Source organism: Diadema antillarum, unplaced genomic scaffold (assembly GCF_040938485.1).
Source record: "Diadema antillarum isolate AM-2024a unplaced genomic scaffold, OU_Dant_1.0 seq00001479_RagTag, whole genome shotgun sequence".
Lineage (NCBI taxonomy): Eukaryota > Metazoa > Echinodermata > Echinoidea > Diadematoida > Diadematidae > Diadema > Diadema antillarum.
The window spans coordinates 395634-421118 of record NW_027272218.1 but is presented as its reverse complement, the minus strand read 5'-3'; the positions used below and the strand labels follow the sequence as shown (position 1 = coordinate 421118).

General features: G+C 37.1%; 1 protein-coding gene across 1 annotated transcript; it reads right to left on the bottom strand.

Moving 5' to 3' along the window:
* Positions 1 to 7668: 7668 nt before the first annotated feature.
* Positions 7669 to 8535, bottom strand: LOC139709899 (uncharacterized). The gene has a single exon (XM_071621856.1). It carries the CDS (start codon positions 8533 to 8535, stop codon positions 7669 to 7671), a length of 867 nt encoding a protein of 288 aa, XP_071477957.1.
* Between the last annotated feature and the right edge of the window lie 16950 nt (positions 8536 to 25485).

The window sequence follows — 25485 nt, the reverse complement described above, 5'->3', positions numbered from 1 at the left end:
AAATAATACAAAATACGATAAGCTGGTACCGCGCGCTGTACTCACATAACACGTTATATTAGTGAAACATTTTAACGCAAGTAACAAAAGCACAAATCATAACTTGATATCACACATCAGGCATTTCAAGTTCAAATTCAAGTTGTTTATTTCTTCTCCAACAAAATGTGAATACAACGATATGTTTGAATACACGTAACGACACAAAATCCGTACAATGTAGTACTAGTAAACAACAAAGAAACTGTAAACTGAGATACAAAATACAGTGTATTGTAAGTGATTTCATTCATCGAATGATTTCATTCCCCACATTCATAACAATTCAAGTGGAAAAAGAAATTTACGGCGAAGCAGAATGTAAACATATTATAATCGGTCGAACAAGCAAACACACACACACACACACACACACACACACACACACATTACGCGATGTACACGTCGCCTGACATCAGTTTCAAGCTTTCTCCGGCAATTTTTTAACTTCACTGTGAAATTCTCCGCCCTCATTAGTTGAGATCGGTGACGAGGACGAGTGTTACTCGTGAAAACCCAACGAAGATGGAAGTGAACTCCACAAACTCACTGAAAAAATGAATGATTTCCATCTGTTTTGCTCAGAAAAGGATTACATCACGCTGTTCCGCAGCTTGAGTTTATTTGGGAAAGCATCACGAGAGTGACAGCTTACGCTGATTAGCCCTATATACACACCTGTGTACTAATCAGACAAGAAGCATTTTAAGAATATCTGATTTGCGGTCACAAATAATGGTGCACGAAAAGTCATAGTATGTTTTCATACAGCCTAAGGGGGACTCGGTGATTCTCCGAAGTGAAAAGGAATTCGGACGGTCTTGTGATATCAAATTCCGAGTGAACCACCTGAACCAAGGAGTTACTACATCATCATAATCATAATCATGTCCATGCGTCAACCAATGACTTTGCGAACAGGAATGAGGTCATTGCACACCAAACGCACAATTTCATAATCGTTATACTCGCGCTTTCCACCATTTGATTATATACAGAGTTTCAAAGGTTCTCTTTGCTAAAGCGTACAAGGCCTTAATATATTACAGAGCTTATGGCATTGAATTTTTGCAAAACAATTATTCAGAGTAAGATTGATTTTTGTAGTATGATTGGAGGAAATGAGGGAAAAATACACATTGATAACATTAAGAAATTACTCCATAGAACACTAAAAATTCTTATGAATGTGAAGAGGTGATTTTAAAATTGAAGTATTATTTAATTTCTTGTGGTTCTGTAGAGTAACTAGATTGCTCATTGATTTGATTTTCTTTTGTTTCAGTTACATGATTATGTGTGTTCTGCTTTTGCTTTTTGTCGACTATACACTATGTATAATTTTTGGGGGTAATTTTATAATTTTTAACGGACTCACAGAAGATATGTCATTGGCTGAAGTGAATGAACTGTGGCGAAATGAAATCAACTTAAACTCAAACTTTTGTAATCCAGGAAAACTAAAAAAGAAAACTCCTCTCAGTAGTTGAAATAACTTTCAAAGTGATCTGTAAACGAAATATCAGAAATTGTAAATTTTAAATGTGACTTGCTTTTGCAATAAAGCTTATTGATCACAACGATTACAACAAATTTGGCATTACTTTAATGTTTTCACATCGCAACTCTACCCTCGGTTAACATAAGTGTAGAATTATTCCCTTTATCAATCATTAAGCCATTCTAACCACCGTTGAATTTATCAAGAGGTTATTTTTTATTGTTCAAACTGTAGAATATTTTAATTTCAGTTAATAGGGGTCTACGTTTTGGATCCTAGCAGAATCTCCGTAGGCGAGGCGAAATGGCAAACATTAAAAGAAGACATAATGCTTGTAGGGACTACAGACTATACAAAGAATTTGATAGTTCTTGAAGCCCTCTGTGCATTCTCCAATTCTTCTGTTATTAGAATTAGGGTTCAACTGCATGGAAGAGATCAGGCCTTTTGAAACTCTTCTCAGATTTCTTATTATGTTTCCCAGTCGTCATATCGCAAAGACTTTGATCTGACTGTTTAGATGTTGTGAGTCGTGAGAGACGTGATCTTTTTTTTTTCATTGAGTTTTTATTGATCAAATTAACAGGATTACAAAAACATCACAACAAAATTCGAGATAATAAAAATACTACTAATAATAAATAATAATAAAAAATTAAGTCAAAAAATTGTAGAAAATCGAAGCAAAGCAGCATAGAATAAAGTCAATAAGAATGTTGTACATATGCAATGGTACATTATTTGAAAAACAGCCTCAAGAGATAATAGAGAGCATCAAGTCGCCCTTAGGACGCCCTCAGGAGAACCCACTGTCAGATTCCACATGAGACATTTTAACAGCATATAGAAACATGTATACATGACAAATGGCTAAACCATTTTATAAGTGGAACCAAGTAGATGCCCCCAAAAGCTCAAAGGGGTCCACACCCACTGCCACTGGCACCGCAGATTGGCGCATAATGACAGAGTCATAAACAATAATATCGCTTCAATATGCTAAATTCAAAGTGCTCACCGCAATAACATACCTTTACATCATATGTCAAATCTCCATTTACGGAAATGAAGTACAAGTTTTTCATTCTTATTAGCAATGCGATACTCAAGTTCTTTACATGTTTTTAAATACACCTTAAATCCTTGAAGTGAGAGTTGGTTACCTCTGAATTTACACAAATAAATATAATATTTAAAGATAAGGAAAATATAAGTTATAAATTTATCATCTTTAAACCCGAAATATTTTTCAAAAACGGAGGGGTTATAATTTTTCTTAGTGTTTTGATTTATTACATTAATTATCTCATCCCAAACTTTTTTTACGTACTGACACTCAATAAATATGTGAATAACAGTTTCTGGCAATCTATGACAGAATGTGCAGTTGGGGGAGTCCTTCCTTTTGATTTTGTGCAAAAAATCATTTAGTGCTATAACTCTATGATATAGCTTGAAATAAAAGGAACGAACTCGAGCGTCAATAGAACTTTTACAATTTCTCAGATGGATGTTATCCCACAATTCTGAATCTGGATTTAACGACAGGTCTTCCCAAAAACAAATTTGTTTTGCTGGAGCACAGTCCTCTGACATAATTGAGTAAACATATTTCGGAACTTTCTTTGCTAAACATAAGTTATTTACTATTGTGTCAAAAATTTCATTATGATCCCAATTTGATATAGTTAACCATGTTTGAGGAATATTGCTCATTAAAAAATTAAATTTTCTCCTTCCTGTGGGCGAAATACCGAAATCAGGAATAAGTTCTTCAAAAAGTTTGCTTCCAGGGAGTGGTGAATCTAAAAGATCACTGACAAAGACTATACCTCTATCAAACCACTCTTGATTAAAAAAAAAAAGAATAGCTTTGACTTGGATCTAATATTTCTGTTAAACCATAAACATTGACATGATCCTAAATCTGAAAATTTCACACCAAACTCCTTATTTATTGCTTTCTCCCTGAAAAAATACCAAGTTGTAATAGAATCAGATAATTGAGAGCATGGTAGCTTATTCAAAACAGATTCAGGTACATGAGATTTCCATAAAATATCATTCATCTGATTAAAATCTTCTAATACTGAAAGTTTAATTACCTTCCATAAACTACTTTATTTTTTGTCCAAAAGAAGTTTGACCCAAGACATTTTCTGTGACATGGCAAAAACATATGGATCGATCATTCACAGCCCACCCAAAGCGAAATCATTACAAACGTATTTTCTTTTTACTCTATCTCTTCCACCACTCCAAATGAATCTATAAAATATTCTGTCTAACTCTTTGAATTTTTTTTTTGGATCTTTATACATAATACTGAAAAAAAGATACAACAGTTGAGGTATAGTAATGTTTTAAACACACAAATCTTTCCAATTAAGGATAAATTTCTGGAGCGCCAATAGTTTAGGGTCGCTTCTATAGATTTCAATTTAGGTTTGTAGTTAAGAGCAAAAACTTTGCTGACATCTAGTGAAAAAACAACTCCAAGGGTTTTGAAAGTATCTGTTTTCGAAATCAGACCATTTTCAGAGTATGGATTTATTTGAGAGCCTCTTTTAGCACCAACCCAAATTGCCTCCGACTTAGATATATTTAATCTACAACCAGAACATACTGCAAAATTATCAAGCAAATCAAACAAATGATCAAAAGAACTGAATGAGCCATCTAAAAAACATGTGGAATCGTCAGCCAACAATGATATTTTCACTTCTTTTCCTTCTACAGGAATACCCTTGATATCATTATCTTTTCTTACAGCTAGAGCCATTGTTTCTATAACTAATAAAAACAAATATGGAGAAAAAGGACAACCTTGAAAGATTCCTCTTTCCATCATAACAGCTTTAGTAAAAAATCCATTATTTACAACATAACTCTTTCGGCCGGAATAAAGAGTTTTAATCCAATCAACAAATTTATCCCCAAAATTAAATCGTTTTAAAACTTTTAATAAATATTCATGGTTGACACTATCGAATGCTTTTTGTATATCTAAGAGGAGGATGGCACCAGGGAGGTCATGACTGTATATTCTGTATATTCTATTAAATTCATAATCAGTCTAATATCATTTCCAATATTTCGTCCCTTAAAAAAACCGGATTGGTCCGAGTGAATAAGTTCATTAATGCAGTTTTTCAATCGATTTTCCAAAAGCTTTGCCAAAATTTTATAATCCACAGTCAGCAGTGATATGGGCCTATAATTTTTTTTGATACATCTGGTCTTTATCTTTCTTTGGGAGAAGAGTAATAATACCGTTTCGTTGTGATGAAGACAAAAGCTCACTGTCCAATGAAAAATTAGATGAATCCAATAGCAAGTCAGAAATATCAGGCCAGAAAACTACATAAGACTCCACCGGTAAACCATCATATCCTGGAGTTTTATTGTGTTTCATTGAGGTGAGTGTTTCATATATTTCTTTTTTAGAGAATGGTTGTTCCAAAAACAATTTATCATTTTCTTTTAATTTGGGTATTTCAAGAGAGTGTAAAAAAATATGTGTTGTTGTTGTCTTGTCCTTCTTGATTTCTACACAAATTCTGATAAAAATTATGAATTTCTTCTAATATATTCTTATAGTTAGATATCATTTCATCTTCAGAATTTTTTATTCTATGAATTTTTTTTCCCCATGCCTTTTCTCTAAATTACAAAAATATTTGGAACTTTTTTCTCCTTCTTCAATCCAACGCATTCTTGAGCGGATAATAAGGCCCTGAGTTTCATATTCTAAAATTTTATTTAGATCAGCTTTCAAATCTTCAAGGCGTTCAATAAACACAACATTGTCAGGGTCATTATTTATTTGCATGTTAATATCATCTATCTCTCTAAACGAGTTATCTTTAGTGGCATTCCTTTCTTTCTTTTTTCTGGCACCGTACTCTATGCAAACACCTGTTATTGTACATTTAAGAGCATCCCACATAATATTAGGATTACATTGACTATCTTTATTATCAATTCTAAAATCTGTTATCTTTTCTTTAATCAGTTTTACAAATTCAGCATCATTATGTAAATAATTACAAGTAAGTTTACGAAAACCAGGTCCTTTCTTTGGTTGATCATCCTTAAAATTCAAAGTAACCACAGAGTGATCTGATTGAATCCCTGGGATGATTTTTGATTGCAAACAGTTATTAACAAAGTTGTCTGAAACAAGAATAAAATCTAATCGGGATAGGACCTTTGGGTTTATTTGATGTCTGGTATATTGTTTTAAATTTGGATGAAAATGTCTCCAAATATCACACAAATTGTATTCTACTATCAAAGTTTGAATAATTTCACTAACTTTTGTGTTTGAATGCCTTTGTTTAGCTCCTCGGTAATCTTGAGGGCCCAACACAGCATTATTAAAGTCACCAGCACATATCAATGATGTATAATTAAATTGTTCTACTTTAGCAAAAATTTCAAGGAAAAAATCAGAGTCATCATTGTTAGGTCCATATATATTAACAAGTAAAAGAGATAAACCATTAATAGTGACATTATTAATCAAAAATCTCCCATTTGGATGAGAATATGAAGAATGAATTACTGGTGAAACATGATTGCGAATCAAAATAGCAACACCACGACTATTGGAAGTATGACTCGAAAACCATGCATGTTCCCCCCCATTGCTGCTTCCAAAATTTTTCATCTTCAACAGAGGAATGTGTCTCTTGAAGGAAAATGATATCACTGTCAATTGATCGTAGTTAATGAAAAATCTTTCTTCTTTTTACAAAATTTTGAATACCTCGACAATTAAATGTACTTAGTTTTAGTGCCATGGATACTCATGATATAATATCACTAGTTGCGTAAACCAAACACCAGAAGCATTAGCATTGTAGAACATGGTGTAGCCTGGAAATAACATACATGTAGTTGAAACAAAATGTAGGAATAGAGCTGCTTGATATAAAGTATCAATTATTATTACATGTACAAACATAAAAAGAAACGAAGAAAAAACACTGATTGCTGCTTTGAATCTAAACATGATTGGAAAAAAAAATCAGTACATAAAAAAGCTAGATTGAGCAAAAACAATAGCGGGGTGCAATTGCACCAGGATAGGTGACCAGTGGCTTCAAATCAACCTCAGCCCTGGTCTGGAAGTGCAAACAACAACAAGAGCAACTTTGAGCAAAAAAAAAAACACAAAAACACTGTGTGGCTATAAATACTATTGTATGCCTTTTTTGACACATAATAAGCAACTTCTACAGAGCCAAAACAAAAAGGCACATTACCATACATGCAATGCAATGTCACATTGCTACAGCAGCAACCTGAGGAATAAGATCAACATAAAAAAAACCTTTAAGGCACGTCATCTGTATAAGTAATAGTACGACCTAAAAATAGATAACCCCCAACTCCCCGCAATGAGCTACTGTAATGAACCCCCCTCCCGAAAAAGAAGAGGGAGAGATGAGTAATAAAAAAACCACACACATACCTATCAAATATGTATACATCCCCTTCTCAGAATAAAACGGAACATCATTAAAGCGAGCATCATAGGAAATCCAGAGATATAAAAGCTGACTGGACCATAACAAAGTCATAACTAAACATCATGATTCTCCAATGTTCAAACTTTTTTCTTACTTTTTTCCTTTTAACCACATCACTCGCCATGATGAAGTTTAAATTACTAACTTGGTAATAAACATTATAACAAAATAAATAGTAATGAACCCCAAATTTTGTATTACATTCAAATACACTTACAGCTACTTATGGTTTAAGGCAATGGTTGCGTGTAAATACGATGTACATATAGCTAAAATAAGAGATATTTCGGAGAAGGTATTTGTTAACTCCACTTGTCAATATATTTAGTCTTTACTTAATACTCCTTTTCTTTCAGCAATACCGGTACAGCTTTCAGCTGTATGGTAATAAACTTACTAGATAAGACCTCGAAGTATACTTCATTATCTAAAAAAAAAGTTAGATGTTTTTATTTAATAATTTCTTTCTCTCATTAGCTGATGTTGTGAAAGATTTCTTGAAATCTTAAACTGCCGTAGTAGTGCCTGGAATTAGTCCACTGAAACAACTTTCCCGGAGGTTTGATCTCTGTATCGAATCTTATCAGGATATTAAGCGAAAAACGGCCTTTTGCCTTCGTCTTTCAGGCGCTTGAATTTTTCCTGTTTCTTCCTGCGTAACAGGAGAACCCTTTGCGACAAGTCCTCTGCCACAAAGACCTTAAGATCATGGTACATGGAGCTGGTCTGCTTAAGCTTCTTGATACATGCTTTCCTGACCCGTTCCTTAGTTACAAATGTCGAAAACGCAACATGGATTCTTCTTGGTTGCTTGGAATGAGTCCCATCTTTGCCTACAGGCTGATGTGTGGGCGTTCGGTGGCATCTTTCTATCTTTGAGAGATCTGCTTCTGGAACATCAGCGTATTGCAGGAATTGAGTGACCGTTTTCATACAATCTTCCGTTGATGGGGTTGAAGATTCTGCAATACCAAAGAGTACGAGATTCTTTCTTCGTCCCCTATTCTCAAGGTCATCAAGCTTATTTACGAGGATCTCTTTCTCCTTCTCTAACTGTTTGACTGAATCTTTCAGGGCGCCCACTTCAATCTCAATGTTATTCATCTTTTCCTCATGATCAGATACTTTCAGTGAAATGTCTTTGAGCTTTTTGTCTAGCAGAGCTTCAATGCGTGAGTCAAATCTTGATTCAAAATCTTTGAAAAATGTGACAAACCACACTGGGGGTGCTTCTGCAGATAAGTCTAGAGACCGTCGTGTATTGCCGGTGGGTTCGGCTCCGTGCAAGGGCGCGGCCATGTTGCTATCGTACTGACCTGGGGTTTCAGCTACGTCGTTTGTTTCCATACGGCTACTGCAAGCGGTGGGACTACAGTTAGACATCTTCGGCTTCTTAGCGGAAGGGGACGATTTGTTTGGAGTGTTTTCCAACTGATTAGTTACTTTTGGAGGGTCCATTGTAGAACAAAATAATCCTTATCACATTAAAAGTCCATTGCGAAAATCCCGGGGAATTAATCACTATATCACACGGTGAAATTTTGCTTCAAAGTAAGAGATGAGAAAGTCACATTATGCTCGACAATGCTTCAGAGACGTGATCTTGTGGATTGAGCATTATTCTCTGAAATCGAAGAGTTTCGGTTCTTTGAGAAAGGAAAGCGCTTTATCCGAGTCACCCGCCACTTTTGTAACCGCTGTGATCAACACGGTTCTACAACGAATATAGACCGTTTTCATCATAATATTCAAATTTGTTTATGCTTCAGAATCATTCTTGGGAATGACATTCAATTGCTGGAATCGAGTTTGTATACAATACTTGTTGCTATGTCGGACGAGCCTCAGACAAGCTTTAAGGTTGTCAAGAACAACTTTTGTTTAAAAGGGATGCATAAAATCGGAATACATTAGGAAAACGGTCTATTCCGATGTGACATTGAACATAAAACTACCGAAGTGATTAATGTTACAGTCTTTGCTGGAGCTTGTGTAGGTGCCACACAGTACCCTCGCACATAGCCTTTTGACAAGGCCCTCTCGCTGTAATATGTCAGCCGAGCACGACAGCGCGAGGAGCCCCACTCTGCTGGGCTCTCTTCACCATATACAGCGAGAGGGCCTTGACAAAAGGCTACCTCGCTCACAAGGATTCAGGCAGTTGTGGCCTGGAACCGGGAATGAGCCTGTTAGCAATATCACGGAGGTACTAGGCAACGCTTACCTCCTTGGTAAAACCATGGAGCTACTAACAGCTCCATGGTAAAACCGCGCTGTGACCCACGACCACACTGATATTCGGGTATACGCGACGTTCTGGTTGTGACGTCACGCTTCGGTATTCTATTCTAGTGTGGATTAACCAATCAAGTTCTTGGGGAATTGTACTGCAGATATTCCCATCATGTCATCATTAAATTGTATGCTGGATAAAGGCCAGTATGGTATCCAATACATTTTTCTTTCATTGTATTTGTAAAAGATGTCATTGTGTGTAAGAATTCATGCTATAAACAATATGATTTTTATGGTCAAAGTGCAGGACCCCTATAGGGAATAACAGCTGTATTTTGTAAATACGGCTAAATGGGAGATCCTCCGTGTGTCCATAATTATATTATATGTATATTTTTGTATATTGCTATTTATTGCCATAGCCCATCTGGAAGTATAGACCAACTGGTAATGAGGCTAAGTGACGTAAATGGTCATTAGACGAAGTGGGAGTAGACCAAGTGATAGATCACCGTGACACCACAAGCTGTAGTAATACTTCAAAAATTTACTTGAACGTTTGAACATTTGAACGGGTTGTTCGATTTTCCTCAAGCTTTCATTGATGTGTTCTACTTGTACTGCTGCATTCAATCAATCCACATGTATAAGTGCTGCTGCATTCGCTCAATCCACATGTAATTGAAGATGAACTTGTCCTTTAAGTAAAAGTGAGTCGAAAGCATAGATGGAATGTGTAACAAGGAATGGAGAGCGAGTGAGAGCTGTGTTTGATTTATGTAAGGCTATGGAATGCTATCAAAAAACCATTACGTGGTGAAAAACCGCACAATAAAGATTATCTACGACTTGTCACTTTCAGCCATTTTTTCAATAATCATGTTTTCCCCTTTCCCCCAACTATAGCTTTGATAGAGGTTATGGGTGAGATGTTAGGGGAAAAAAATGAACAAAATTATGTTCTGTCAGTATTTGCGCAAAGCAATCACCATCTCCATTTCCTTCCCGGCAAGGAGTGAATATACTGCCTGAGATCGGATCTTGCATTTTCTTTTCTTTTCCAGGAAGATTCAACAACCCTGGAAAAACACACGCACAGGAAAAAAGAGGAAAGAAAAGATACAGATGTTCTGCACAACATTTGGCAAATCTATTACCAATCGTGCAACCCTGTGCCCGTGAACCTCTCTGTGAGCTTCAACTCCCAGCGGATGGGGTTATTATGACTTTGGTGTAGAGAAATATCGTAGAATACAAGAGGGCAAATATCTTGGAAAGTATCCAGGGCGAGCTTAGATGATAGCAGAAACAGCGATCCACCAGAAACTGCGTCACGCGCCGCTGGGTATCTTTGTTGGTATACGTGGCCCTTAATTGGTGCTTTCATGAACTTGGATTTTCAGATTGTAATGAATACTGGTGACATCACACAGGATAAGGTTGGATGATGCGATTATGGACTAACTAGAGAAAGTGTTTCACTCGCAATGACGATGTTCATTTTTGCTACTTCACTTCTTAACTCAAATTGAGTTAATGTTTCCAAGTATAGAAAACATCTCAGAAATACTTTTTAAGCGTTTACCTCATCCATCCCTCTTATGTTTTCACCGAAGGGTCATTTCCCCAAAACCTATGGCAAAACTAACCACACCCGTCCTTTGAATGACCTAAAAAAACAACAAACGTTACAGCGTTGCTCATACAGTCTGAATAAATTATCATTATGTGCATTCGTCACTACATCATTGTAAAGTGTCACTTTTTCTCATCTGAGCTGTGAAAACTGATGATCTAGCCCTTCTTTATAATGCTTCTGTTGTACTCTTAGAACTCAGATAAGTAATGAAGGAGATATGACGTCATCTTCCCTCTGACTTAGAGGCATAAGGTAATAAATATCCAAACATTTAGGCCCGAATTCACGAAGGTTGTACAAATGAAACTATGGTGTAAACCATGAACAAAAACCATGGAGCGCCAAGTATCGCATGGAATATTTAGTTACGAAATCAGTCATTTCATCGATGAAATGATTATTTTGTAACGAAATGACATCACTTTGTAACTAAATGAACATTTCATCCATGAAATGACAATTTCGTTAAAAAAGCTGTCATTTTGTCAACGAAATGACCAATTTCGTAACAAAATATTCCGTGCGACACTTGGCGCTCCATGGTTTTTGTCCATGGTTTAAACCATGGTTACTTTCATTTGTACCACATTCGTGAATTCGGGCCTCAGTGTCAATGTCAGTGACATCGACGGTTACAGAAGGTCATTTGATAATAGGGCCTAATCGATGATTATCGTAATTATTGCCGTCATCTTATTAATATTATCTTCGTCGTATTTCATGCTCCTGTTTGGTGAATTAGTAGACCTATAACACGTGTCGTTGGAGGAAACAATGATATTGCACTTAGCACAAAATCTTTACCTGGTATAGAAAGGAAAGTCATGTTCGAGTGAAATGATGATAGCGAACATTCAGAGGGTTCGACGAGTTCAGGGGGTATTTTATAAAGCGTTTCGTCAAATATTTTTCTGACAAACTGTTACAAAATCTGTGCATCTGATTGACTGAGAGCAAATTTGTCCGACAAAGAATTCCTTGACCTATATAGAACAGTGGTATTACTCAGTACTAATAGCTGATGTAATGCAAAATCCGAACTCAAGTCACGCTAAGGTAATGCCCGGGCAATGGAGATTATAGTCTATTACGTGGAAGGGTGTGAAAATTGTTGATGTCAAGTTGACGGAAATCGAGGTAAAAGTCAAGAAAATGAAAAGTTCAGGTAACGAGAACTTGTGCAGAAGAGACAGATGGTATAATGATCAGGTCAGGTAAACTGTCTTTGTAAGAGAATTATTCTGTGTTTTGAGGAACGTGGCTGCTCAAGAAACCGTGGATCACAGTGTTATAGCAATCAACCACTGGAATAACAGCTTTTCAAACTAGATTCCTCGACATGCTCAATCTGCATTAATACATGAATAAAGTAAGTCAGACGCACTGCGTATGATGAAATTTACATCACAGTTGCACTTAGAATGAGAAAATAATGAACTTGTAGGATTATTCTGTGTGTGTGTTTCTTTTTTTCGTTTTTGCTTTTGTTTTTTTTTTATGGGGGGGGGGGGGAGGGGCAGTGTTTCAAACTTGGAAATAGAGGACATGTCTGAGGGAGTAAATAGACCGCGCAGGAAAATAGTCTGTGTAAGGTGATCACTGGTCTCAAAGGTGCAAATTGCGCCCGTAAAGGTGCTAATATTGAGCCACACATAAAGATGAATCAAATTTTTCTTAGCGGATGTATGCAGGAATCTCTTCTTTATAATTAGAATAATATCATTCAATCTTGGGGAGAAACACGGAAGCGAGGGTGTGTATGTCTTTTAGCCCGAGTATAGCAATGGAGCCGGGGAGGATACGGGATCGGGTTGATCCCCATCCACACCAGGGAGCCTTTGCTGGATTGGCATTGAAATTATCAACGATCTCGAGCAGACTTAAGGTGGTAAGGTTTGGATTATTTTAAATCACATAAACGTTGGTTATTTATCGTCGTTGCAAAAGAAGCACAGACAAACTAAATTTTCTAACCATTGCGGGATTCTCTCATTTATCAAAAGAATTGTTTGAAAATGCAATAATCGACTCTAAAGAAAAAATGCGGGTTTGAACATTTCTGGGGAGGGGGGGGGGGGCAACTGCCTAAAACTCATGAAACGTCAAGTTCCACCGCAGGAGATCGACAAATTGAAGGGGCACTTAAGGTCAATAGATGTTTCAGTGACAGGGAACATACTGAGAACTGTGAAGGACAGACAGATCGGAGAGAAAGAGGAAGCTGGAAAACAAACTAAACGATTGACAAAATCGTGCAATTGGTACGACCTGTATACAAGTTAGTAGGTCTACATGTCACTGTAACCTCTTTTATTCGAGTTGACTTAAAGGTAGCATAGGTAAATTGCATGTGCAGTAAGAATTTTATCGATATTTGACAACTAAGAAGACTACAAGAAAAAAGAACGCTTCCAATCATGATTAATTTCATGCAAGATATGGTGACATCGATCAAAATGATACACGGAAATACCCATCTGATTTGCGTTCTTGTTATCGTGGCAGATGTCACTCTTGCGTGATAAGTAATATGCGAAGTTGTAAGATCCTTTAAATTTCTTCGATTTTGTCAGACTTTAAAGCTTCGTCCAGTTGCCTGCCCTTTAAATTCAATTTGGGCACATCACAGTATCATTTTAGACTTCTGAATGCAGACCATGATAGCACTACACATCACACAGATAGCTGTAAATCAGATATTTGTAAACTGTGTGAAACAACCGTAATCGGTTGTGTGAGGAACCGTGTAACAGGACGACAAACACGAATTAATGTCCTCCTTGGTTTAAGGTGAGGTGACCCGACTTCGGTACCCTTTGTCTTGCCACTAATCATAATGTGACACACAAAGCGGCAAGTTGACACTCTCTCGCTGGAGGATTTGATTTGCTGCGTAGTCCTGGTGTCTTGGCCCTTGTCACTCACAGCCTGACACAATGGCAACCCGAATCCTCCGAAAAAAAGAAAGAAAGTAAGGAAAGGAAAGAAAGACAAGAAGGTGGGGGTGGGGTGGGGAGGGAAGGAGAATGTGAGGGGGTGAAGAGGGGGCGAAACACGGCTGAAGAGCGGTCTCATCAAGGGTTCCGTTAGAAAGAAGAACACGCTGATGGAAGAACATTAGGACAATAAATAGGAAAGGGTCAAATTTGAATTACTGATCCAGAAACCAAAGAAGAAACTCTCATGAGTAGTCAGCTTTTCGATTTCCCCTTATTCCATCACCTCACGCCCCTACCCCGAGAAAAGGAGATGGAGGGGGTGGGGGGTAGGGAGCGGTGATGTCCTTAGATCAGGTGACATTCCTAAAATACGCAAGAAACTCTCGGCATGTGGGCTTTCGGGTTTTCGTGACCGAATCTACGGAAAGACGTTTGAGGGAAAATCAAGAAAGCAAAGTTGCCAAGAAAATTCACATCCCTCGGAAAATCTGCCTTCTTTCCCCCGAAACTGAATTGTGGAAAAGAAAATCAGTCAGTTGATGATTTTATCCCTTTTTTTCTCCCATTTAGAAAAAAAAAGATGAATTTCGCCGACATATATCTTTGTATGTTTTTTTGTCTAATTACATGCCGTCAATCTCTCGTTTGAGGCGAGACCCCAGCCGAATTTTTCCAAAGTGGGGTGCGTTTATCTGTCGTTTGAGAGTTGGGAGTCGAAGTACTTGTCCATTACAAATAAACTTTCTGCTCAGCGTGACAAACCTGGAGGCCAAGCCAGGGTTTGATGACTCCAGCAGCTGTCGTATTACGTAAGAGCATGATAAGGATATCTGCCTGTGGCAGACCATTCAAAGTGAACTCAATTTTCTCTATCCTTTTTAAAGTTTTCAATTTTATATTCTATTGAGAAATTCTATGGTCATCCATTTTACATTTCGAACGAAAAAAATTGACCCGTAAATAACGAAAATACAGGAATAAGAAGGAGAGCATTGCCAGTTTGCCGGTGCTATTTGGCAGTGAGTTACAACGGGGAGGTGAGACTACTCCCTGGTTAATATCAGCCTGCTGACTGGATCGTTGAGAAAGCAGCTGTCGTATTACATAAGAGCATGATAAGGATATCTGCCTGTGACAGACCATTCAAAGTGAACTCAATTTTCTCTATCCTTTCTAAAGTTTTCAATTTTATATCCTATTGAGAAATTCTATGGTCATCCATTTTACATTTCGAACGAAAAAAATCGACCCGTAAATAACGAAAATACAGGAATAAGAAGGAGAGAATTGCCAGTTTGCCGGTGCTGACAATGTGCTATTTGGCAGTGAGTTACAACGGGGAGGTGAGACTACCTCCCTGGTTACAAGCCTGCTGACTGGATCATTGAGAAAGCAGCTGTCGTATTACGTAAGAGCATGATAAGGATATCTGCCCGTGGCAGACCATTCAAAGTGAACTCAATTTTCTCTATCCTTTTTAAAGTTTTCAATTTTATATTCTATTGAGAAATTCTATGGTCATCCATTTTACATTTCGAACGAAAAAAATTGACCCGTAAATAACGAAAATACAGGAATAAGAAGGAGAGCATTGCCAGTTTGCCGGTGCCATTTGGCAGTGAGTTACAACGGGGAGGTGAGACTACTCCCTGGTTAATATCAGCCTGCTGACTGGATCGTTGAGAAAGCAGCTGTCGTATTACATAAGAGCATGATAAGGATATCTGCCTGTGGCAGACCATTCAAAGTGAACTCAATTTTCTCTATCCTATCTAAAGTTTTCAATTTTATATTCTATTGAGAAATTCTATGGTCATCCATTTTACATTTCGAACGAAAAAAATCGACCCGTAAATAACGAAAATACAGGAATAAGAAGGAGAGCATTGCCAGTTTGCCGGTGCTGACAATGTGCTATTTGGCAGTGAGTTACAACGGGGAGGTGAGACTACCTCCCTGGTTACAATCAGCCTGCTGACTGGATCATTGAGAAAGAGAGAGAGAGGGAGAGAGAGAGAGAGAGAGAGAGAGGGAGAGCGAGGGGGAGAGAGGGAGGGAGAGGGGGGAGAGATGGGGGAGGGAGAAGGGGAGAGCAAAATGGAATGACAATAGTTCCGGTCACTACAGTACAGGCATGCTCTGTCTGCATACGCTGAATGTCTACACTCACACACACACACGTATACACACACACGCACCATGGAGCTACATGGCCCATGCCAAAACCAAAACAATCTCCTCCTCTCGCGGTGCCCCCCCCCCCCTCCTGTGGCGCTGTGGCGATGACTGATGTTTAGATTAGGCCAGGGTCAAGAAACAGGTGTTTTATATCTTTGACTTTAAGTCATTGATTGCCAAGATATGCACTGGCATTATTTACTGGGGTGTAGCCTCTTCAAACGAGAGATTTGCGTCATGACATGCAGTTGTCCTTTCCAAAAGAATATGCACCAATGAGAAATCAGCTACGCAATACTTTAAACATACGTAATTTAAAAGGTGCTATCTCTGTTTAATTTCTCTCATTGAAGTCATTGATTTAGTCGTTCACTCTTCTTCGGGCATATGCGAAATTTGAGGAAAAAAGAAAAATGTCATCACTATCATGCGAATTATTGTCATTATCATGATGATGATAATAATAATAATTATTATCATTATTATCAACATAATCAATTTCATCGTTGTTATTATTCTGATTATCATCATAATAGTGGGAAACGTTTCGGAAGTGTATTTAGGAAATTATTATGATCATCATCAATGAGAACCGGATGAGGAGTATACACACCGACGTATACTGACCTTCATCATAATCAGTGTTAGATTCTTTATACCTTTTAAAGTTTCAGCTACTCCTTCCATGCGAGAATGAAGAGAGGCGAATATGAATGACCCATGATATATTCAGAGATCAGTATCATCAAGTGTATTACTAGTGTGTATCATTGCCAATAACCTATATATTGCCGTCATCGTTAGCCAGTCAACTTGAACCCGGTTGACGTCTTGAGCAGGGGTCAAGAGGTCATAAAACGACGCCATCCCTTACAGACAAACATGTATAGCCCTTTCAGATTGCCAAAGAGCCCATTCATTACTTTGTTTTAGATACACGTTTTATGCTGTTATAGTAGTTTTTTCTTCTTCTTTTTTTCAAGTGTATTTTTGTTTTTTTCAAGAAAACAAATCTGAATCACGCTCTCCATCCAAATCTGAAATACTTTTGACCGATGTGAATATTGTTGTCCGGAATTTGGCTTGATTCAGAGTGAGCACTTCGCGATATATTGAACGGTATGTTCGCTGACAAAATCTTGAGGGAGGAGCATAATTATACACCCTGACCTTGTGTCCACGTCCACCATGTAGTATCTTACGTGACACATGGAAGTGTCTTTCTGGGCTTTATTGACAGGACACGGATTTTGTAAAAAGGTATGAATATCATTTGCGGTTAGCGGTCGGTGAGGAGATGGATTTCACTCTGACAGGTCTGGACAATTCGTAACTCAAGACATGCTCAGATCAGATTATTTGTGCGATCCGTTACAACTGATCAGTCTTGCTTATTTGTTTTGGTCCTTTTTTTTTTCCAATGTGGAGGAGTCATTTAGCACGCCCGTCAACGGGCATGTTGATTTGATTACTTTTTGTCACGTGATTTGACGTCTTTTGCGTTAAATTGTCAAAATGCAGAATTAGAAAAACTTAAAACATACCGTACGATATCCCTTCATCCAAATCATAAGGGATCCAGATATCACAATAAAAATAAAACACAAATAGATGAATAAATAAATAAATGAATAAAAAATTGACTTTTTTTCCTTGCTTCACTGTAAAAACATCGGTGTTAGATTTAACACCACGGGTGTTAAATCTAACACCGATCAAACTTCAATAAAGGACCACACCCACAGGTGTTAAAAATGCACTGTGATGGTGTTGAAAAGTGTTCACCTGACACTTCGTGGTGTTAATTTGACACTGTACCTGGTGTTATTTTGACACTGTACTGGTGTTAATTCAAAAATGACACCACATGGTGTTGATTTGATATTTGTTGGTGTTAATATCAATGGTTTAACACCCGTCCAGCTTCAATAAGAGACCACACCAGCTGGTGTTACTTTGGTGTAAATTTGTTTTCACATTTTTTCAAAAATCTAGTATTTTTCTTGATCGTGATCGTCTTGTTTAAATTAAAAATCAACAAGAAGTGCAGTTACTAAGAAACTCTTCAAAAAACAGTTTAAAATTTGGAAATGACACCCGGAGGTGTTAATTTAACACCATAAATGAGCACCGAAAATTTAACACCAGCTCGGTGTTCACTATTTAACACCGGATTTTTTGCAGTGTTGTGTCATATTGAGTGTGTATAGGTGTGTGTGTGTGTGTAGTGTGTGATGTGTGTGTGTGTGTGTGTGTGTGTGTGTGTGTGTGTGTTTAGGTGTGCATGAGAGTGTGTGAAAAAAAGTGTGAGTATTTCATGTGTGTGAAAGTGTGTGAGACATTTCTACGCAAGCAAAGAGACAATCACGGATCTAAGGCGGCGAGATCAATCTCATTTTTGAGAGGCGCTATATCCCATACGGACTTTTTAGCACAAGTATCTTTTTCTTCTATTTTTTATGTTATTTTTCGGCTTCGTTTAGAAGCTGGCTGCTTCGTTGCTAGCGGTTGCACCGAGTTTACTTAAAGGGAAGGTAAACCCCAAGAGCAATGTGGATTGAGTGAAAGCAGCAGCATTAGTAGAACACATCAGTGAAAGTTTGAGGAAAATCGGACAATCGATGCAAAAGTTATGAATTTTTAAAGTTTTGATGTTGGAACTGCTGGATGAGGAGACTACTAGAGGTTATGACGTATGAGTGGACAACAATACCAAGAAAATATAAAGAAAATTCTGCAAAAATCCATTTTTCATGAAAATTACAAATTCCATCAACTTGATATTGACATATGTTAAGGGTAGCAATTATTCTTCCTGCTTTCTGAAAGCGGTTGGTCCATTGCTCTTTCATAATTCTAGAAAAGTGAATTTTTGTTGAATTTCCTTTATATTTTCTTTGTATTGTTGTCCACTCATACGTCATATCCTCTAGTAGTCTCCTCATCCAGCGGTTCCAACACCAAAACTTTAAAAATTCATAACTTTTGCATCGATTGTCCGATTTTCCTCAAACTTTCACTGATGTGTTCTACTAATGTTGCTGCTTTCACTCACTCCACATTGTTCTTTGGGTTTACCTTCCCTTTAATAGTGTGATATGTATTTTGTTTCATGGCAAATGTTATACAGTGTTTAATAAAAACAGAAAAAAAGAAAAAAAAAGTTTACTTGATATAGCTTTGTCTCTCGGGTCAATGTTCCCATAATGTTCTCGGGCTTGAGATTCTCGTGCTGATGTCAAAGACCATAAATAATACAGTGTGCATTGACCTGTTTATTTCATAATTCATTGAATCATTCATTTATTTGTTTATTTATTTATTTATTTATCTGTTTGTTTATTTATTCATTCATTCATTTATCTATCTATTTATTTATTTATTTATTTATTTATTTATTTATTCATTCATTCATTCATTCATTAATCCATGAATTCATTTATTCATTCATTCATTCATTCATTCATTCATTCATTCATTCATTCATTCATTCATTCATTCATTCATTCATTCATTTTTCCATTTCCAACATAATTATCATAATATTAATACATAATTATCATAGAGAGAATGTCCGACTTCTGCGCTCTTTTATCAAAGCGTAATCGTACCTCCAAGCGATGCCATCACTCGAACAAGTACAATTTTCATGACGAAAATCTTCCCCGAGGGATTGCATTGTAAAATTCTTGTAAAATGTGATTTAATGTCCAAATATTATCCTTTGACCAAGTAAACGCTGTAACATCGTATCGTGAACGTCGTGACTGCGTGATGAAGGGACCTTCGAATCCTCTTGTTGAATGCGTACACAAATTTGAGGTGATAAGCAGACCTTCCACCTAGAAACGAGAACAGGTCACTGGCTAAGGAATGCATATGCGTGAGATAGAAATAGTAACAATTTAATGTGATGTTTTCATGAGAATCGCTCAAGGCGTAATTATGCATAGATCGAGACGTTTCATGCCCCAAAGGCAGGATCAGTGGACCTATAATAATGAGCTAGATGTGAAGCAAATTGACTAGCATCTATACCTCTTGTTAATATGCTACTCCTTTGGACATGTTTACCAAGCATTGTGGATGAAAGCAACAATTACATGAACTTATTACACAAATTGATCATGCCGTTAGACTGCTGTTGAAGTCTAACTTGTTACGTGATTTTTCCCTCTCTCCAAAATATGAAACTAATCTGTTGTACAGCGAGCGAAAATTGTATGTCATTACATTTTTATTTTTCAATGGTATCTGACAGGAGGTAATGGGAAAAATGACATGCCATTTCTTGTCAATGTAAAGCGAAAAAAAAAATCCATTTTGTCTGCGACACGAATTATGTTCATAATGTACCATGTGCCAGAGAAACATGACCTATAAGACATCATATGAACTAAACAGGGCAAGTTCATGACGTAAAGGCTAAACGCACCCCTTCTTTTCCACCACCCGCCCTCTCTCATCCCGTTTTTCCAAAGGCGGTTCCAGCGGGAACTTACCTCATACTTCCAGGGAAGAGGAGAGTATAAACAGTGCTCGATCTCGACCCGTGCAATGAAGTAAATGCGGCGGGGGGGGGGGGGGGGGGGGGGGGGGGGGGCTGCGGGAGCGGGACAAAATAGCTAGCTGGAAGAAGAACGTTAAAGAGGTGGAATCAATGACGGCATGCAGAGAAAATGGAAGATCGTGTTTATTTTTGGCAAATTAGTTACCCTATGTACAGAGAATAACGGACATAAACGAATGAGAAAAGAAACTGATTGGAAAAAGTTAATATAAGAGAACCAGACAAGATGAAAATGGTCAAATGCAATACATTTTAAGAGTAAAAACACGGCTTTCTTGGTAAGCACGACACAATAATCATGCCAGCATTAATCTGTTGTCGTCATCACCGTTTCTGTTCCTCCAGCCGCCATTTTTATCATCGTCATTTTTTTTTTTTTTGCAAGTAACTACTTTGATTAGACAGTAACCATCTTTTACGATACAGCAAACGATATAACTTCCTTTTTATCATGTACGTGATTATCCCCTATAGAGATTATAATTATGTGTCATTCTGTGGTTGAGAAGGATCTATATAAATACAAAATTTTAGTATTTAGATTTTATGATAATTGTCACAGTTTACTTTGTATTATAGATTAGGATTTACTGTACTTGAAAGAATTAAGTGATAGGGGAATGTACACAGGTCCATTTGCCTTAATGATGTGTTTATGTGTGTGTGTGTGTGTGTGTGTGTGTGTGTGTGTGTGTGCGTGCGTGCGTGCGTGTGTGTGTTTGTGTAAGGGGGGGGGGTGGTGATGAGAGAACATACAGTTGGCCTGGCCTCTTATTTTTATCCAATTAAGATATGATCATTTTAACACACGATATCGAATATATACTAACTTGTGGTTTCAAAAGTCATATTTTGTCTCAATACTTTGTCTTTACCCTTTTATCCAGTATTTCAATCTGTTTCGTTTTTATCTTTGTAAGAAAAAGAAGGCAATCATGCCAGGCATACCTTTCATAGTAAAACACAAATGAAACAAAATAAAACACGGTAAGGAAGAAAAAAACAAATCCAAAAGAAAAAAACCAACAATACAGGAATCGGGCCAGCTAGGGACTGCAGTACACGTGCATTATCGACCTTCATCTATGCGGCTTATCTCGCTTCAGATCGCTTCTCTGAAGTTCAAATGTTAATCTTTATTTTGAACCCCGCCGTAACCCGATCTTTATACTTCGGGGGGGGGGGGAGGGGGTTGAGAGAGATAAAGAGAGAGATCGAGGAGAGTGTGCATAATATTCATATGCGTGATGAGGTGAGTGCGAGAGGAGAGAAGAAGAGAGATATATGGTGATAGAGGGAGAGATGAAGAGAGTGAGAGACAGAGAGTGTGTGTGTGAGAAGGAAGCATAATACCATGTTTTTAAACAGGACAGTGACTGATGAAATGATCAGGAAAGCTACAATCGACGAGCACTGGACGTGGATTTTGAAAGACGAAAGCAATATTCCACCAAAGGAATTATGCCACCGAAAAAATGAGGACAGATACACTTTCGTTCCCGAGTGTGGGTTAAAGTAGTAGCGCTCCTTATCTTTTCAGAGTGCAGTGGTGCTCCACGTTGGAATTGTTTTTAATAGAATGGAATAAAGGCAAGTAAATAGTAACCATTAATGATATTGCAAAGATAAACAAGAAACTCAGGATTTTTTGTAGCATGCCATCTAGAAATATTTACATTGGTCGCATTTACTTTCAAATTGGATGAGGTGACCATGTCACTATACATCACAAAACTCCCAAAGGTATAAACGCAAAAACGTTATAAAACAGAGGTAAATCTTTTTAGTATTTCAGCAATTATAATACCTACCACAGGCGACCACTGCTTGGCTGTTCCGGTATCATTTGAAGAGTTTGTTCGCAAAAACCGATAAGTTCATATTTGCCAAATGGAGATATTTGCGATTAAAGGTCAAGAAAAATAAATAGAATAATAAGAAAATTTTTGCTTCTTTTGACCATAACTTCAAAAATGTACCTTTATTTGTATATACATCATTTAAAAGGTATCATTTTGTACTTTATGACAGATACCGTACTTCAAAATCTTCAAAAATGGACTTATCGGTTTTTGCGAACAAACTCTTCATTTCATTTATTCTATTATTTGTGTTATTTATTTTATAGTGCAGGATTGGCCTGTTCACTTTTGTAAAACTGCTTTCCTGCAGTGACAAAAAACATTCTACGCATGAAAATACAAAATGCATGACAATTATAGGTAACATTGTAAACTACAAACATTGAGAGTGAATTAATGGTAAATAATACACGTACGCCATACTATATACATGGATATAATATACGTGTATGATGCACAGTTATAAATCAATTGAGTCAATAAGGCTTGTTTTATTTTTTTGTAATCTATAAAGGGATGTACATGTTTGAACATTTACAGGGAGTGCATTAAACAAACTGGCTCCGATATATTTTATATGCAAAAGAATTTCCTTTACATTCTGTCCTTGGGCGGGGAAATTGGAGGGGGTATTTTAAAGAATAACGTGCCCTATAATTTACAGTTCATTTACAAATGAATGATGATTTGGTATTAAAATATTTTGTATTTAAAAAACAAGAACACAACATTGATATTCTGTACGTTGCTCAACTGATTGCCCTTTCAGCCCTACCAAAATGATGTAGCAAGGCAGACTTAATTTCAAAATGCCTGAATACTCGTGTACACACTCAGGTCAACGGGAGGCATGTTGGGCGATAATATCAGCATCTCACCCAATTTACATAACGCATTATGTTGTGTGGTTGGGGCCAATATCACGAAGAAGGATAGAACACTGAATCATTTGAAAACTCATGTCTCATAACTTTGTTATTTGAAATTTATTTCCTCAAACAGTAAGATAGAGAGGATTTGCACTGAAGGTAGTGTAGGGTCTATAGAAAATGAACAGCGTGAACTATTATGTGAGCAAATCGAATCATTGGATTCAATTCGATCAGAATTTTGTCTTCATCTTCTTGTGCAGTCTCATACAGGTATCAGTGTAATGTAAGTGGCAACTGTGACATTGTATTGATACAAACTTGAATTATATAGGCCTACATTATACAGGCCGTTCGACAGTAAATTGTTCGTTACATGTAATGATTATCACAGAGTATAATTATCTTCATTAACAGCATGCTTTGGAAAAAGGCACATTGTATAAGAACTGACAACGACTTAAGTGCATGTTTGTTTGTTTTTTCCTCCTTGACTACATTCAGATTAATTGCGATGATTACTTATTCTTACCTCACTTCACGTAATTCGCAAGGAAAAAATAAAATATACTATTGATTATTGACTATTCATTCAAAAAGAAAAATCAATTGCATCCACTGAAACATACGAAAACAAGAACATGAAGACTTATGGAGAAAAAAAAAAGACAGACAAATAAACCAATACAGATAAATAAATCTTCACCAGTGATCCGGTCTTGATAATCTGTGTGTGTGTGTGTGTGTGTGTGTGTGTGTGTGTGTGTGTGTGTGTGTATTTATATAGATTGGTATACGTACGCGACGTGCCAAAATGAGGACATCTTGCATGATACACCTTCATTTTTCTGACACGATGGATATCGCCAATACATATAGCCTATAATGAATAAACCTGCATTCGCTTGATAATTCTATAATGCATTAATGCAGGTATAGTCCGTCCCTATATGCTTTCCCCCTGATCTCTATCGTTCCTCTGGTAATGCTCTCTGCACAAACATAAAGATGAAAAATGGGAGATCAGCTTTGTATTCCGCGTTTCTGTTGTCTCTCGCCGATATGTTTATGTTGGCCGACTTAGGGGATATTACTCTGCCTTGTTATTCTTTTTTTTTCTTTTTAATTCTGTGACAGGAAAGCGTCGAAATGCCGACGAAATTTCGGAACGTTTGTGCGTATATTAAATTTCAATCAGCATATCTGTCGATGACCGCTCGAAGATTGAGTAATAGAAGATGAACGCTGAGATAAAAAAAGAAAATCAACCCTAGTAATATGGAAATATCGCGACAAGAAGCAAACGGGAGCAAAACAAGACAGAGAGAATATCCGCAGAAATAGACATAGACAGGAAAAAAGAAAAGAAAAAGGAAATGCAACCTGAACTACATTGCATCATTGGTATGCCTTACTCTTTGTCATTGTATCACTTACTCAAAATACGTAACAGACTTAATATTACGATCTCATATGAGATCACATAACTAAAAAATAATAATGCTCTTAAAAGGATTTTCTTATATACGCCAACGAAACACAGATGTCATAGGTAGTGATATGAAAAGACAATGCTGAAATATATTTGATACACACAATTTCCTCTATCTACATAATGCACACAACCACACATACACACACACGCACTGTCTCCCCTCTTTTTTTCTCTCTCTCCCTCTCTCTAGCTGTCCATTAGTTTTTCGTTTTATCTTGTTTTATTCATTTATACATATTTAGCTAATAATGGAATAATGGTACTGCCTGTATAATCATTGATTGCTCCTAGGAATTGATGTCATCATTACAGCATTTTGCAGCGTCATAATTTATTCAAAAGACAATAATCAACAATATCACACCTGCACTCACCCTCACCCCACACACAAAGACACAGTATTTTTAAGACAGTCATTCAAGTTTCAATACCATTGCAAGGAATGTTTGGGAGGAAAGTTCTTTCACACATTTCATGTGACAACATTCTTACTTCGGTGAGCCCCCCCCCCCCCCCCCCCGGCCTGGCTTAAAAGTTTAGAAACTAAGAGCACGTTTTGCAGCATGGTTTCTTGTTTCGAAGTTTATGTGGAATGAAATATTATCAGATCAAGAGGGGGAT

Bases quoted from the DNA above. Each gene is read 5' to 3' on its own strand.
- LOC139709899 (XM_071621856.1), bottom strand. From the start codon at position 8,535: ATGGACCCTCCAAAAGTAACTAATCAGTTGGAAAACACTCCAAACAAA.